This window comes from Anopheles merus, chromosome 2L, assembly GCF_017562075.2.
Source record: "Anopheles merus strain MAF chromosome 2L, AmerM5.1, whole genome shotgun sequence".
NCBI classification, from domain to species: Eukaryota; Metazoa; Arthropoda; class Insecta; order Diptera; family Culicidae; genus Anopheles; species Anopheles merus.
The window spans coordinates 27,135,254-27,152,954 of NC_054083.1; the positions used below are offsets into that span (position 1 = coordinate 27,135,254).

General features: G+C 45.4%; 1 protein-coding gene across 6 annotated transcripts in view; it reads right to left on the reverse strand.

Moving 5' to 3' along the window:
• Positions 1–17,701, reverse strand: part of LOC121591885 — a 136,839-nt gene that overhangs the window by 19,695 nt on the left and 99,443 nt on the right. For all 6 annotated transcript variants that reach the window (XM_041912939.1, XM_041912940.1, XM_041912938.1 and 3 more), the window contains one exon: positions 3,790–3,974. In XM_041912939.1, coding sequence (XP_041768873.1) covers positions 3,790–3,974 — 185 coding nt within the window. The remainder of the gene's footprint in view (positions 1–3,789; positions 3,975–17,701) is intronic.

Here is a 17,701-nt window from a genome sequence, read left to right on the forward strand (position 1 = left end):
ACATTCGCAAATGCCGAAACCGGCTAGAAACAAAACCAACGATGCCGTTTGATACAAAAAAAACACCCACCCTCATCCTACCGAAAAACCAAACCGGAACCGGGCGGGAAAATGATAGAGCGTGTTGCCGCGGAGTGCGGAAAGCAGCGCGCAAAACGCGCACGCGGACGCTTCCGCCAGTACGTTCGAGAACGAGCCCGCGGCGCTCGGCGCGCACATACACTCGTTATCATTATTGCATTTTAAATTGAAACCATAAATTTTCGGCTCCTTCGCGGACTGGCGGCGGCAGCGGCGGCACAGTACGTTCCTGTGCCTCTAAATGGCTCGGTCGGTCGGTGCAGTAAAGTTTTGGGGGAACGTTGGCGGATACAAAAATTGCAACATATTTATCATCCTAGCAGTTGTGTGTATGTGTGTGCTGGTCGTGTACAGTTTTCACACCATTTATACACAGACATACACTGTCGGGGCACTGCGTTTTTTTGTGTGTGTGCTCTAGCAACGGCCAAATTCGAGTGAATGTGTTTTTGTTGTGCGATTAGAGAGTGTTTTATGCCAAACTTTATGTTCGAAACCGTTTAGAAGCTTAAGAAGGATTTGTGCCTTTATGTTTGAATTGTGCAGGATTAAAGGGCTTAGATCGTTCCCAAAAACACAGACACACCCACGCACAGACATCATTGCACACTGTTGCACAAAAAGGAACTGCGGTAAGAATTATCACCAGAGTAGAATAAAGATGAGTCATTATTTTTTTTTAGAGAAGTGTTAAAAATAGTCTTTAATGGAAATTAAAAGCACGGAAAACCCGCAACCGGAAAGCACGGAATTAAATCCTCAAAAACCAATAAAACCCACAAAACGGGGATGAAAAACTGGAATAACCACAAACAAATTGGACTATCAAGTGCGTTGTTGTTGATCAACAACGCATAGCTCAGAAGCATGAACGTGTTTTTCCGCTCGCACAGTCCGCAGTTTCCCAAAAATACCATTTTTTTAAATCTAGTCCCTCTTGTTGAGGATTCTTCCCCTGTCTAGTTTGAAGGTCAGTAGTGATCGGATTTGAATTGTTTTTTTTTTTTCCTATTTTGGGGGAACAAAATGACCGACGGACTCTCCACCGTGCCCAGCATGAAATGAACGCAAATGGCGGCAAAAAGGTATCCGAATTTTGGTGTTTTTTTTTTCTCGGGATGCCATTGCACGGTACCCCAGCCACCCAACCGACCAATCTGCGGCGAATAAAAACTAAATCCGATTTGTTGAGATGTTTTTTTTTTTCGCAAGCTCAAATTATTCTATCCCCCTGCGGTACGGTCCTTGCGTATCTCTATATCTGTGTATGAGTGTATTCCGGCACCAGGAATTGGCCCTTTTCCACCTTGTGCCGGCCACCTAGCGTTGTCGGTGGTTTCCCAGCGACAGAAAAGATTTATCTCTTGATGTTGGCTCGCTGTGCTTGTGCTGTTGTAGCACTCTTCCCGTTTATGTTGGCCAGTTTTTTTTTTTTTTTGGCAGAAGCAAAAGAAAGCACATACATACATACATTCACACCGAAGCTTTTGTGTGTGCGTGTGTGCGCTTTGTTTTCAAGCCAAACGGTTTATGTTGCCAAACAACGCACAGAGACAAACATGCACCGTCACTTGCGGGATAGCATTTGACTCCAACAGGCACCGAAATGGGGAATGGACAAAATCGCACAAACAGCAACTTTGTTTTTGTCCTTGTTTGAGGTCCAAAAAGCAGGAATAACAGTGGTAAGAGTGGGTCCTTTAGAAAGAGCACATAAGAGACATACAGTTTGGTTTTTAGTTCGCCCTAATCTGTAATTGTCTGTCTGTGTGTGTGAAACCCTTACTACAGCGCCCTCAACAGGAGCTGCTTTGTGACAAACTCGTGCAGGAAAAAATTGCACTCGAAAACGACACACACAAAAATGGGGAAAAGATTTATGGTAACAGGGAAATAAGGTAAAGAAATAATCTCACTATTCAAACACATTTCACGGCAAAGGCACACAATATACAGCAGCGGCAGAAATGGAAAACAATTTCCATAAAGAAAAGAAAAACGCTTTCCAAATTGATCTCAACAACCTAACAAAAGCAATCCATTTTAGGTGGGGAGAGAAGGCAGGTCCTTCAAAGCTTCTTTCACCCGCCATCGATTACACTGCGTGGACAGGGAAGTTGACTTTATAACCTTTCCAATATACTTCCCCATTCACCACCACCACCACCACCCGAGAGACATGACATGTTCCATGGTGATTATGTTCTCTCTATCGCAAAGTACTACCAAAAGGTGCCCCAACGAGGACAAAAAGGTGGCCGCCTGTTTACCTTCGTTCGTCTCCCCAAAATCGAATGGTTCAATACGTATTTTTTTAAATCGCATTTTCCCCCAAAAAACACCCTGGGTGTAGCTTTTTGTCAAGGTCGTCTTTTTTTCTTCTACACTCCAAACTTCCCTGGAGCTTTTGTGTGTGTGTGTGCGCTATGCCTACCGAACTTTGGAACGTAAACGCAAGGTAGGCAGTTGGCAGCAGGTTCGTAAATCGATATAAATAAATTGAATTCATATTTTATGAACCTTTGAGGTTGCGGCGGGGAGGCTTTTTCACCATTGAACCTGAAACTGCCACGGAAAGGTGTGGTGGCTCTTTTTATGAAGAGCTCAGGTTGCTGCCCTGCACGGGTGGGATGTTTTTTTTTCTTTTCGGGGAAAGTTGCGCTTTCCCAACAACTCGTGATCAATCCTATTTTGGGGGGATAATGATGATTTACTCGAACATTTATTGAGCGCTGCACACGCCTAGGGCAGAGCTTTTTTTAAAGAGTAAAATGTGATTCAGATCCTAGAAGGGTCCAATAAGCAGAACCTTTTTTTTCGCGTAAGCTAGATTGACAGTTCGGAAAGGAGCGAACCTTTTTACACAACCTGTCTCAAATGACGGATTTCACTTAAAGAAGACAGCTAAACCCTCCCTTTTGGCTGTGACAAAATAATCTCTAAGCGAACGAATTAGCAAAAAATCGCTGTTCTTAAAACAATCTCCCTTAATTTCGCATCGCTCTCTGTTCGCAAATGGCTTAAGCTTTAAGGCTCGTAAGATCTTAACGCACTTCCACACGGGGTGATAAATGAAGCAAAGTTTTCACCTCACCCGGGAGGAGTCATTTTGCTTTTGCAGTCCCTCCCTCCACGAAAGTGTGCTAGAATTTGCATGTTAATGTTTCTTTCACACTAGGAGGAGGGTGGTTTCACCCTACTAACCTTCATCTGTTTAGCAGTCGTTTCTTCCCCCCCTGACAGAGGAAGTTTTGCCGTACCCGGGGAACTTATTTACGGTTGCACCATATTTCCCGTGTCTACCTAACTCGCCATCCGAGTCTCAGTCACACGCCAGCATCCTTCTCTTCCAGTGACGGAAGTAGAGCGGAACAAAGACGAATGAAAGAAAAAAAACAACAACAAATGCCAAAAGGGACCCCCCTCCCTTTAAAAGACAATCGACTACAAAGTTTCTGCCTTCTGTTTTTATTTCCTCCTCTTCTATTCTTCTTCTACTGCACCTTATTCCACCAGGGAACCAGATGCTTCCTACTAATGTCCGAGTTGTTTTCATCTTTTTGCCCTTTTTAAACTGTATGTAGAGGGACTGCAAGCAGGGGGATAGAAGAAAAAAACTTTTCCAAAACAATTTGAAACCGTCTTGCGACGAATGAAGTACTTGCAGTCGAGCCGTAACCGGTGAGCGCAAACAGCGCGCGCACTTACCTATCATTAATAAGGCAGCGGTAAGATGAGACGTTGGTGAACCGGCCAAACCCGTCGCACCGAGGGCGGCACCGCCCAACGCACAGGCAACGCCCCCGAGCGCCACCACGGCAATGAGCGCCCGCAGCGGAGGTCCCGCGAACCAGTGGCCGCAGCATCCCTTTCGCGACCGTTCCGATGGTGAGCTGCAACAGAGAGAGAGAGAGAGAGAGAGAGAAAAAAAAGGAAAAAGTTTATAAATGAATGCACGCATAGCACATAACCTTTAACGCTGTAAATCTTTAATCAGTGTTGACACAATGAGCTTTGCTTATAAAAAAGGACAAGCCCACACAGTGGATCCGATAAGAGCACAAGTGGCGCCACTTAAGCCGCTCAATATACAACCACAACCAAACAAAGAAAAAACGAAAGACACGATTTTCAACAGTGGTGTAGTGTGCTGTAATGGAAAACATTGTAACAAGCGGCTGCCCTTTTCATCCTGTGTACATACACATGTTTCATACCCGGCACCAGCTGTTGTCGCGTTTTGGGCATTGTCGGATATAGACCCTTTTCGAGCCAGCGACAACAATAGTCAGCGAACACAATCTGGGAAGCAGTGGACACACGCACATGATTAAAAGCCACCATCAATAATGGCGAATTTAATCGCGAATGCTCCACCATTGCTGGAGCATGTAAAGTTGGATTAATTAATTACTTTACCTCTTATTTGATACTCGGTACGGTTGCTCGGACGTGCAAGCGAGAGGACTCGTGCCAGCCGGTTGAAATTGTAGCTCAATGTTGCAGCTGAAGCTGGGCCGTTTTTTTCTGCCAGGACGGATGACTGATGGCATGGGCGGGTCATATTTTGGAGCGAAATCGAACCACTGCTACCGTCGGCCATGCCAAATGCGGCTTATTGCATTGTTGGGACACGGTTTTTGCAGCCGTGTACTGGTGCCCGCGTCTACTCATAAATTTTCCATCACATGGGAACACACAGCCACATACCGGGATGGGGAAATTGGACGAAAAACTACATGAAAATGGGAAACACACATTTCATGCCTGTGATGTATCATTAGCATAAAACAGGCTTTTTCCGCGAAAACGAATCGACCAATGTTGGAGTTCCAAAGGCAGCACACACATTACCATTTGTACTTACATTTGTATTTTCACTTTATTGAAACACGTGCGCTGTACTACATTTTTCGAAGGGAGGGGATGTGAAAAACCTTCTAAGAAATCAAAATTCCGCTCATTTTATGCAAAATCCGTGCGCGAAATTCCACCAAATCGATATTAGGCGCTTACTTTCGGGGAAAAGCATGAACCGAAACCCATAAGGTCACGCTGACTGCAGGAAGCTGTAGTCATTTTTCGCACAAAACAACCCAACAAAAACTTCCCATTTTAGTGCGTACAATAAGCTGGAAAATAGCTTTTCACAGACACATAAAAAAATCGCCATCTCTCGTCATGCGCTACCTGCACCGAGCGGGAAACCCTCGTCAGAAACGGTCCCCTCGCAATCATAAGAAGCAAGAACTATCTGATTTTTACGACGTTGTTTACACACGCATCAGTGGCGCGACATATCCGAAAAGTTGGCCGCACAACCTCCGGTCGGTTCTACCAGATAACGTTCAACATTTTATGGGCAACCCAGCACCCGGGGGTCGAAACAGAGCGAAATAAATGTCACCCCCCCCCCCTGGCTTAACGTCATTAGGCCGTGAAAATAACATCGGTCAAGTTGGGCGTTGGAAACGAGGGGAGGGAGGAATGATTGCTCAGGCGGCCCCAAGATCCGATCCGAGCGACCGAGTGGATATGATGGAAGCATCCATCACGTGTGTAAGTCCTTCACAATTCTTGTGAAAGATACATTCAATGGAGACGGCGGCGGGAAGCACACGGACAGCAAGGCAACGATTGCTGTTCGATGGCAGGATACGGGGGTCCTGTGAGCTCTGCTGTCCAATGTCTGCTCCAAACGTGAAGTTTTGCAGCCATTAGACCCTTGAAAGGAGGAAGTGAAAAGAAGAGCGTGATTGAGTGGAACCGAAAAACTAAAAACTTTCGCCAAACAAAAACGTGGACGTGAACTTTAATGGTCAAACTTTTCCGGGCCGGATGTCCTTCCACAGGGACACACAAATGGACTCTTGAACGAAAGACCATTCGGGCTGAGAGCGTGGTGTGCTCGACGGCCCACTCGGACTATTATAAGTCTGGGCAGTTTTATGCTAAAACGATGCCTCAATAAAACAAAGCATGATAGATGGGCCAAACAAAGGACGGAACATAATAAAAGTATGAAAGTAGTAAAAACTTTCTCCTCGTGCAAGAATGATCTCTATGTCGCTCCGATGTCTAAGTTTATACCGGTAGATTGAGCGGCGAGGAGCCTTCTTTGAAGACGTTTCCCTCTTCTAACAACGAATGTGGCATGTGTCTTGGGGCAGACAGTTGCAATGCAATCATCCGGTGCCATTCCGGAATGTCTGGCATCGGTGCCAGCAAATGCCGATACCATTGCGGGTTAGGCGGCAGTATACCGAAGGAAAAACCGCAACCAATGTAGAAAAGGGGTTTAGTTGAGAAGTTTGCAATCCTCTGAAAAGGGGCGAGGGGACGCAATGACGGAATGTTAACTGGCGCCGTAAATTAACCACAATCAACCGTCTCCGGGGTTTCGGGGAAAGATGGTTCTCGATTGGGCTGTGCGATCGGTTCCATACCAGACACAAACAAACCGCACCACAGCACACACACGTATCGGTAGCGGTCGGTAGTAGCGACTGAAAGGACGCAGCCCGGCATCGTGTGTCAGCTTAGCGCGAAGCCACCGTAACCACACTACGCCAAACGGAACGAAACTCGAGGTGCTGCCGGCGGTATTATTACGACAACTCTAAGCAGTGGCTGAAGCAACATTATGGATTCAACATCTTGTTTCAAGTGCGGCAGAGGCGTGCGCGGTTGGAGAAGGCTTCTCAATCCCCCCTCTCCCATCACACCCCGGCCAATCAATGCAAAATGTCAACAATATTGTTGTTACGTGCTAATTAATATTGATTACCGGCCGCAATGGTGGCCGAACACTGAGAGTACTCACGCACGGGAAGGGGTTGGTTTTGAGTTTCCATTCCGTCTCGGAAGGTGCTTCTGTGCAAAAGCACACCCCATCCAATCATCCAAACGCAGGCAACCATGAGAAGATGACTCGAGTGTGTGTGTGTGTGTGCGGAATGATAATAATTACAAAATTAACTATGACACACCTCGGACCAATGCACTTCTCAGCAGGGAATATAAATCATATACATATACCCCAAAGCAGCGGATACAGTGCACCGTTTGTTAGGAACGATAGCCGATTCCTTCCACAATCTGCATATTAGCAACAACTCTTTATAGAAGTAATGTGTGCTTTAATGGTCACGCAAGTGCTTTAATGATAACACAAACTAATGCAATAATGAAACTAACAGTAACTGCAACAATAAGTGGTTCTTTTGGCTTCATCTCGCTTGCTCAGCCATAAGCAAGGACGAAGTTATAATTTAATTGACGTCCACAAGACACAGAACATACCATTTCTTCCCGGAAGTTTCCTTTGTTGACATTTTAAAGTTTGGACAACGGCGCGTGGCTTCAGTTTGGTTTAATTGGAAAATTGTTTCTCCATTCATTACAGCTTATAATTTCGCTGGCACTGTCACTAGCAGATCTCGGCGCGGTCCCGACTTTGTGTGGGACTACAATGAGGCAAGATGGATTATCTCTGAGCCGGTATACGTACGTACAAAGCCCCTCAAAGCCGAGAGGAGGCCCACCGAATGAAATGGTAAATGACATTGCCATTAAAAGAGCGTGTTTAATTTCGAACTGAACAAGAATGCCATGCTTCTCCTGCTCCACCTCCTCATCCTTCTCTGGGATGATTCCAGGGAGAGCAAACCAAATGTGAAACCCGCAACCGAAGTACGGGCGGACTTGGGCTGAAATTTATGATGCAAATTGAAAATCGCTTCATAACAAGTGGGATCATAATTAGAGAAAATGTTGCACTGCTCGCACCATACACACATACACACACACAAACAGATAAATCCCAAACACACAACCGACCGGAAAATGGTACCATTTGTGTGTGTGTTTGTGCTGTGCGTTCTTAACGAATAAAGCACCGCAAAAGCATGAGCGCAAAAAACCGAACGGCTTTCCCACATGTTCCCACAGCTGCACACACAAGCACACCACACATAATCCGCAAGTGATATTCAATTTAATTATTCACACCTTGATGACATGAGCCACACACACACAGACCCGACCCGCCAGCAAACTGTCCGACCAGTTGCGAGAGGCGAACCGAGATGATGCCGGGTGGCAAAGCACGAGATGGGACCAGATTGATGGTTATGGGATTTGAGAAACCCATGCGATGGATGATGCGAGGGAAAATAAGCAAAAGGTTACCGTTTATGATGATTTAACCGTAAATGGCACATACATGTATGGGGGGGAAATTTTATCGCCTGTTTGAATAGGGATTGCTGTGCCGGTTTGGAAATCAACACAAATGTCGAATGGAATGGTAGCATTGTGCATAATAGAGACATTAACATGTTGGACAATTCATTCTTAATTAACAAGGAATAATATCGGATCATTGGGTGTGTGTGTTTTTTTTAAAGAAAATCAAGGATCTTAATATGAGATCAACGAGCTCTTTTAAGCGATGGAAGTGAGTTGAGAGTGAAAGTTCCTCTCTGAGTGATAGCTCCATCAAAGAACAATAGGTAAAATTCTTTCCAATGGTTTAAGTTCAATAGAGCGTATTTACACAAAGAGATATTTGCACTCAATACAGCGGATTACGCTCAAAGAGCAATTTTGAGCTCAAAAGAGGTGGTAAGCTTTAAACAATTTTTGCTCGATCGATCTAGACATACCTTTATCCACAAAAGGCAAACTAGCTCAATGGCTTGTAATGACAACATCGCCTCAACCCACTCGTTCAAGTGAAAGTGGCTCATCGCTTAGCTAGCGCTCATCAGAATATATCTAGGAAGATATTTATCAAATGTATCATGTATTTTTGAATCCTTTCTTTTTTTCCATTTTTGAAAAGCCGGAGGACATTGTCCATAATTGCTAGGGAAATTTCGATTTTCACTAGCGCATCTGGCGGCGGCTGATGGAAGCTTTTTTTGGTCATCGAGGGGAATGGTATGTATCGGATGGTTAGAACCGGATCTCAAAATTAAGTATTATTTTCACCGCTCCCCGATGCAACTATGGATGCAATGCATGCAGAAGATGTTTATCTACCTTTTGCAAACTTTTTCTTGTCCGATTTAAGTCAAAATCATCGAAAAAAATGACATATTTTCTTAAGCGGTTCCAAATTGTATGGCAAAATGCTTCGGTCAGCCGCCGCCAGATGCGTTAGTGAAAATCGAAATTATATTAGCGAGTACGGGCAATGTCCCCCGGCCTTTATAAATGCTTTAATTATGTTAGTAATTACGTTAATTATTTAGTTGAAAGCCAATTATTCATAACTTATCAACAAAAATATCACAAAAGGTTTGTGCAGGCGCCAAAAACGCTATAAATGAAGTTATCAGCACTTCCTGTACACGGAAAAACTAAACCATATCCACGAACAATATCCCTTTTCGGGTCATATTATGCACATTGCTTTACTAACCCTCCCACACTACCCAGCACTAAATCACTTACCGAAGCGAATCACAACGAACTAACCACATCCCAAACATACACAAAAACTCCTCCAATCGTGTGCAACAAACAACAAACAGACAAACGCACAAAATAAGTCGCGAACCATGTGCTGCCACACACCGCGGGTAACATTGTTGGAGCTGCACATCGTCACACCAACGGGGAAAATCGTGACAACAACGGCACCCCAGAGGTAAATGGCAGCTGCTCAGTAAAATGAGCACGTCTGTCCCCGCAAAGAATCCCCATGCTTTGCTGCGTGCGTGTGGCAGGGCAGCTGGCGCCCGAATATATGTTTCTCCGCGAGCACGGTGTGGTCGTGGACCATTTCATTTGCAAAATCGAACCCATTTCCCGCGCACGCACGTCCGTGACGGGGGAAAAGCGTGGACAATTCACTCACCCAGAACAAGGCGGGGATGGTGGTGCCCCCCCCCCCCCCCCTGGTCCAACGAATCTAATTTGACGCTTCGACAAAATCGTTCTCTTTCTCGGTGAAGAGCAGCAGTCGGAAGAGTGCAATTGTCCTGAATATCCCACGCAACCCAAACAAAACGCAAGCTGGCGCGATGGAGATTTTTCGATGCGTTTGTCGCTCCCTTCAACGAGCTTTTGTCGTTCCCTTGGCCTCTCGTAACACTTCCGGGGGCAGGGCAAATGTGTGCCTTTTGCCAATCACCCAAAACACATCCTTTCGTTAGTCGTTACGGATCATTGATTAACAGACCGAGCTTGCTGTAAATGGAGGACACACATAAAGGGTGACATCGAGCGTGTGCGTGGACGGTCGGACGGAAAACTGTGCGTGCCTGTGTGTGGCAGTAATTCCACGCTCTACGTGTGACCGGAGCCATAGGAATAAAGCAATTGAGCAGTGGCAGTAGAAAACGCTTTGAGTTTGTTTGTTCACTCCCAAGTGGGCACATTAGCATGCAATTGATTGCGATTGGAACTGGGACAATGGGTAGATAAAGATGGGAGACATTTAAGGACGTGCTGAGCTAACGAAAAACGTTTGCAGTGCATTGGGTTGTCGAAGAAAGAGTTTCCGATCCTTAAAATCACATTTACTGTAGGAAAGGATTAAATGCATGAATGAAATAATCCCTTGTGTTCCTTCAAACCTTGTTAAAATCCTTTCAACCTGCCCTAACTGCTTTCGTATCCATTTATTCAAAACCCCCCGCTTAACTGCCCTCACAAATCTCACCGCTTATGTCTTTATTGTAATAAATATATTAAACTTTATCCACCTCTTTCCGTCCCCTTGCTGAGACCACAAAAACCAAAACTATAAACAATTTCATCTTGCAAAATCAATTTATCACCCCACAGCAACGCAACACAAACCTTCCCAGAACAGTGCGCCTGAATGTATGCCCGAGAAGGGATTTTCCAAGACATTCATAAATGTCAAACCTACGACCGCCGCCCTCTCTCTCTCTCGCTCTCTGGAAGACAGGAGGTGGTTTTAAGGCTTTCTACTGCCGCTCCGGCACATGCTACCCTCTGCACAATGCACTGTAACGCTTAAGCACACAGCACACACTCTTTGAGGGAGGAAGAAAAGGCGTAGACAGTTTTCCCGTTTCGCCCTCAGCCTCGGAGAGCACGTCGAGCGCACAATAATACAAAGGGAAAACTCATATTTATCAAAATCGTAAACAGAAAACATCTGCCGAGGAAAGGATGTTGGATGCGTTTTGGGGCTCGGAATCGAGGGAAAGGCGACCGGAGCAGGTGAGCACGTGTGCGGAACGATTGCCGACCGGGTGTGTCATAACAATGTACCGACAAGGGGGGGGAGCATGTCTATGGAGTACCAAAATCCTATCTCGATTGTTGTACACGGTCGGGCACATTCTTCGATGACAATGTTGGCAGCCCTCGCTGCCCTCGGTTGCTGCCTCCCAATCCGCCCGCCCCGGGCAGCATAAATTCCACGCTTGATATTGCTTGTGAAATATTGCTGTAAATTAAGCAATTTTATGAGAATGTGTTCATCGCCTTCCCTTGGCCCGGTATAGAAAAAACCCAAGCAACAGAAAAGACGCCACGAGAGCAACAAGGGCATCGCTTGTTCGAACCTCTTGTGATATCATGAATTTTGAATGCTGTTGCCGCTACCGTCTGCCGCCGCCATATCGTGCCATCGCGGGAGTCTTTTGTTTCTGCTTCATTTTCCTGAGCAATCTTAACCGAGCAGTGTAATATTCAAACACCATCGTTCGGTGTTAAGATAATACAGATTTCTTGTGGGTTTTTTCGTGTCTTTTTTGTTGGCCCGCAAGCAGCACCTTCCATCCGGCATAAAACCAAACGATTGGTCGACCGCTGTCGATAACGATATCGTATACAGGGAGGCTGTCGACATGGGATGATACGGCCACAAACACACACACACACACACACAGTGTCGGCACCCTGTCGAAACGAGCACAAGGACACTAAAAGGACACACGATTTGTGGTAAGCCTGCGTGGCGGTCTCCATTCCTTTTGCGGTGCTTCTTTCCCAACTCGACAATGGCAATGGTGCCATTTACCCTGCCCGTGCTCGCCCTCTTCCCACCCCATTGTTCAGCGTCACGCGTGTGTCAATTTAGGCATCCAAACTTTCGGAAAACGATTCCGGAAGCGATTCCGAGCGTCAAAACGCCGGCAACGTAATGCCGGTAGTGGAGCATCAGCATTTTATCCTCTCATTGGCACCAAAATCACGTTCCGTTACCGATCGGGCGGTACTGTGTGCTGTTGCGAAACCAGCCCCCCCCCCCTCAGGTCTTCACGCCACCACCTGCTGCGTCTGCAAGAAAGGAACCTGAAGTTTCCTTTTGCCTTTTTGCAACAGCAACTTGTGCTCCACTTGCATGCCACTTCTTGAATGCCATTGCCACTGAGAAGAACTACACTACAACACATTCAAGTGTTTTTGGGTTGTTTCGAAACGGGAATATTTTAGTGCTCACCACCCAGCACCACATCGTCGCTTGTGCTCTCTCCCTGCCGCTCTGCTGAGGAGTGTGGTTTTGCTAATAGGTAAAGTTTTGCCCCATTCCCTTCCCGCGCGCGTAAAACAGCGAAATAATCGATAAGTGTTCGTGCAAAAGTGGGTCTCGCAAAGCGATGCTGCACTGCAACGCGCGGGAAACTAATTAGAAAATTGGATACTCGTTTTTGGGGGTGAAGGAAAGGGAAGGGTGCGCATTTGGGTGCACACTACTCGGCCGGAAGGTTAACATCGGAAATGTCAATGTGCGGTTACTTTCTTGTCAAGGTAGAAGTAGTGAGAAACGGGTAGTAAAACGTTTAGCGGTTTGGGTACGAGACAAGAATTTTGGAGTTGGCTGTTGCATCTTGAATTACAGAGGATTTCGGTTGATTTAATACAGCTCCTTTGGACCCTCTGTACCATGAAGTGATACATTCAAACCATGTTTTTGTTACGACAGAATATGATACCACGTTACAAAAAGTTCAGAAATTATGTCATCAATTCGAGCAGAACCGCTGAGGAACTCTGTAATGCGATGGATGCGTTTTTGATAAAAAGTGATCCTAAAAGCGAATTGTATCTCGGTTCTATTTGATAAAGGCAACATAGGTTTCATCATTTGATGTGTATATTGAACTATTCATCATGTGCATCAAAAATACAGATTTACGAAGATGACACAAATTTACGTAATTCAGTGATTGAGTCCTATAATTCAATCAAAATTTAGTTTCAGTTTTTGTTAGTTTTCTGCTTATTTTAATCAGTCTTTGATTAAATCAATCACATACATATATACAGTCCAGTCGTTCATCAGGATTACCCAACAACTTTACAACATTCCCGTCATGGCCCCGAATTAACCATTCCCCCATGCGTAGGGCTGTCTATCCTGTTATGGGTAAATCAATTAGTCACTGAAAGCCAAGTCGCTTTGGCCTTGGTTCAGGCAGGCCTTGACCGACAACAGTTTTTATTCAAAAATCTATGGGTAATTCGCAAGGACATGCCTGACAATGCTAAATTACTTACAAACAATCACCTCTTACACTGTTTATAATATACACTCTCCAGGATATTAATACATGTTAAATGAGTAAGTTTGTCTAATGATGAGTTCTAAGCCAGTCCAGGCTTTGCACCTCAATTCTTAAGGAATTCAAACTTAAGAATGTATGCATGTTATAACTCTTATGAATCACGAGAGAATCATCAAACGTTTTCCAAAAATTGATACTGCACAAACTACTAGAAAGATTCTCTTAGTTAATATGTTCATCGTTCAAAACTATGTCCACATTTTTCGCTCTTCAACTATTACTTCACTTTCTGCTCTAATTTCCCTCAGCGCTCTCCCACACGCATAAACAGTAATCCCTAGCTTAAAGAGCTAACGAAGGACTGACTGTTTATCCCACTCTACGTCCTCATCATCTCCCACCGCTCGGTTAGCGGAAAAGCTACGTAACACACTACGCGAAACAAACTGGACAAGAGAGAAAGCACAAAAAAGTGCTCTTCACCCGCCCCATCCCAACTGAAAGAAACCGCTCAAAACTTGCTAACAACTTCATTCAACATAATTTGCACAAATTAAGACCCTCGGGTGTGAGAGCAGGAAGTAAGTGTTATGAAGTGTGTCTCTCTCTCTGTATGTGCATGTGAGTGTGTACACATTTTTCTTTGCCCCTTCCTGCTCATCTCATCGCCCAACTTAACGCCACGTCATCGCGCCCTGTCGTTTGCAGGCTGGCAAGGTTTCACTTTCAGTTTTTCTTCGCGGCTGCCACATTCCCACTCATCCCGGTTTGGGCGCTGTTTTTCCAGCTTTTAAAATAAGCTTCCCGGGGCTTTTGCCTTCCCATTCCAGCCCAGTTCCCGATGGGAAGGATAAGTGGAGAAGCACGAAAGGGATGCAGAAAGTGGTGGGTTTATCTGAAGCTAGGAAATGTACACCCGTACTACTGCCGCGTGACAGAGGCTGGTTGGCTGACACTGACAGTAGCCAGCGCCACGCCAATGTGTCACGCCAAGGTGGAGGTTTGTGTGTGTGCCGACGGTTGAATAACGAATCATAATTGCTGGGTCGCACCGGTTTGTGCTGAAATCGTAACACCGATGCCGATGACGTTGACGAACGGTCTTGGCTACGTTAGCACTGCAACCGTAGCAAACCCAGCACGGCGCGCTAATGAGTCCTCAGAGAACGAATTAAATTTTGACGCATTGCATGAAGAAGCCGAAACCACGCCATCACCAGCACCAACACCAGCAAATTGCTACCGAAGGGAATTATGAATTTCCCGATACAGTTCCACAGCGACGATGACTGTGCACTAAAATAAGTCATAACTTTGCAAAACTAAAGCGCTTCAAAAAATGGGTTTCGCCTTTTCCAAGGATGGAAGGCGACGAGCGCAACACTCCCTCATAGCGCTCGTCATTATCATAATCATCATACCAACGTCAAACGTCATTATGAGCTTGGCTAGATACAATTTGCCGTCGCCAGGTACGGCCACGTGCTGGTCGTCATGGTGGTGGTAAGGTGCTAATCTGCATACGATTTCAATAAAAGTTTATGTCGGTACTTATCCTCATCCAACACACACATACACAGACACACACGTAAAGCCCTCACAAATGGTTATCTTCATCATTTAGTTTATTAAATAAAATACGCCCCTAAAACGTGTCCCTCCGGACCGGGTGGATGGGAATGTGTATGTGTAAGGACCGCCCTTTCCCCCTTGTGGTACCATCACCTCCTCCTTGGGGGGTGGGAAAATGGCACGTTAAAAACGGAACACCGTTTTGCACCGTCGTTCGTGCCGTACATAATAAACCCTCTAAAACGACCACATCAAAGCGGAAAATTAACCGTCAAACCGCCGTCCAGAGGACTGAGGTTTAGTTGCAAACTAATTTTCACCATCAACATCAAAACATCCCCATTATCATCGTCAGCAACATCATCGTCATTGGAAAACGCAGTGCTGAGCACACGCACATGTGCAGATGGAGAAAAAGCGTCCAAAAACAGTTTGCCCCAGAGTTGGATGGCAGCAGCTTTCCAGCTAAAAGCTTTGTTTGTTTGTTTGACCTTGGCGGGGAGAGAGAAAGAGAGGATGTGCATCAATCTGGCTGGATGACGATCTACGGAAAGGGTAAGAATAGCTAGAATCTGGCACCGCACTTTTCCCCTGCTTGTCATAAGCCACTCTTGTTTGGATTTAATCCACCCAGTAGAAACAATTTCATGCAACGAGCGCATTAGTTTTGGGAATAACCGTCTAACCGTTAAGTCTCAAAATGAGCTTGGTTTTGGATTAAACGATCAACTTCTTGTTTGTCGTGCAATTGGTGTCCCTAGGAATTAGTTGCAGTCGATTATGTTCGAGCGATTGAATTCCTTCGCAATCGTAGCGGGGAAGAATATTTCCTTTCAAAGTACATAAAATGAGCTTGAGGGAGCGAAGCGTTTTAAATAACGAGGCAAAACGTGTGAAAGGCAGATTAAAACACCGACTACAACCAATTCGCCACCGGCTTTTCAAGGACATTAGTATTTGCTGAACAAAAGCTTAAACAACATACCCTTTTTTTCCTCTCTTTCATTTTGCACTCCAATAAAGAACATCACTTTAACTAATGAGCAAAAAAAGGCCCATCATTCGTCTCATGGTTTTGAGATTAAAATGTACTTCCTTCGTGACGTGGCCACAAACTGAAACCGAGCTCGGGACGGAAATGACAAATTGTTACGCGTCGTGCTACACAGCCGTACCCTCATATTAAGCGGAAGGCCATAACCGTTTTGCTTCGAAAAGCTTTACCCGCCAACCGTAAAGCACAATGCGGGGAAGGTAGATACCACCATAAATCAATCGAGTGTATCTTGCGACCCACCTTGACCTAGAGCTTACGTCTCGTACCATCCAGCTAACGAAAACGATATGAAAATGGATTCTGTGACGGTGCCGAAACCACAGAAAAAGATCTCAAAAAAGTGCCCAATTGCTTCAAAAGCTACTAACAGAAAAAGAAAAAAAGAAAAAATAAGCCACAAATCCCTTTCAACAGAAAATACCGTTTTGGATGATTTTAGGTCTTGAAGAGGTAAGCTATCGGCGACATGGCGTTAGTACACCGTCACACGTTGACCTTAGGCCGCTGGTGTCTACCAACACGGCGGACGCTTTTCGCACCTCATTGCCCCACCGCGTTACGATGAGTCACAAGCGCAATCAACCAAGAGTTTGCACACAAAAAAAAGGTTTCTCTTCTTTTTTTCCCAACAAACAGTTTCCTATGACTACTTATGTTTAGCTCTCGTTTTCCGCTTCTCGCGTATCGATCTGTTTCGCTAATGCAACCCGCATCCATTTTTCGTTACCGGAGCGACTCGACACACGATGACCCCGAGGCCACATCGAGAGCTGATTGAGTGGCACCCGTCCGACTCGGCCAAAGAGCCTTGACGCTGATTAGCTTTGGCCCTGTGTATCCGTCCGACCGTCTAATAATTACACTGGCACACTGGAAGGCACCCGAGGGGGCTGGCTTCTCATCCTGACCTTCCGAATGATCCATCGATTTAACGCACTGCTTGCTTGTTGAGTTCGCTTTATTTTTTTTGCTATCGCAAAACATTATTCGCACCATCAATCGGAGTCACGAATTCGATCACGCAACCACCAGCTTCAGTTTGCGGAATTGATTTAGATTAAGAATTAAATAAGCAATACCGAGAACGGGGAGGGTTCGAGAGATATAGCAAAAATCCAAACACACATACACAAACTTAGGAAAACAGAACACAGTTCCATTCGGTAAAGGGGTAGGGACGGTTCCATTTGAATACCCAAATCGAGTTTGAAGTTAACGAGCTGCCGGGCCTTTGCGGAGCAAGCATATACATTGGGTCGGTGGCGTACGTTTTTGATGCTGTCACATTAAAATAAACATTCCTTACCAGAGCAAACAGCCTGCAATCCTGAAACCCTATTCTAGGAAACACTTTCGATCTAACAGTACACTAACTGGCAGGCACAACCTTCCCCGACCGAGCACAACTCCTTCCTCCCCTTTTTTGTAGGCTTCTTTATTTGTATATACGGTGTGCCACTACCCAAACAAGACCGTGCTCCCACACGTAGCGTGG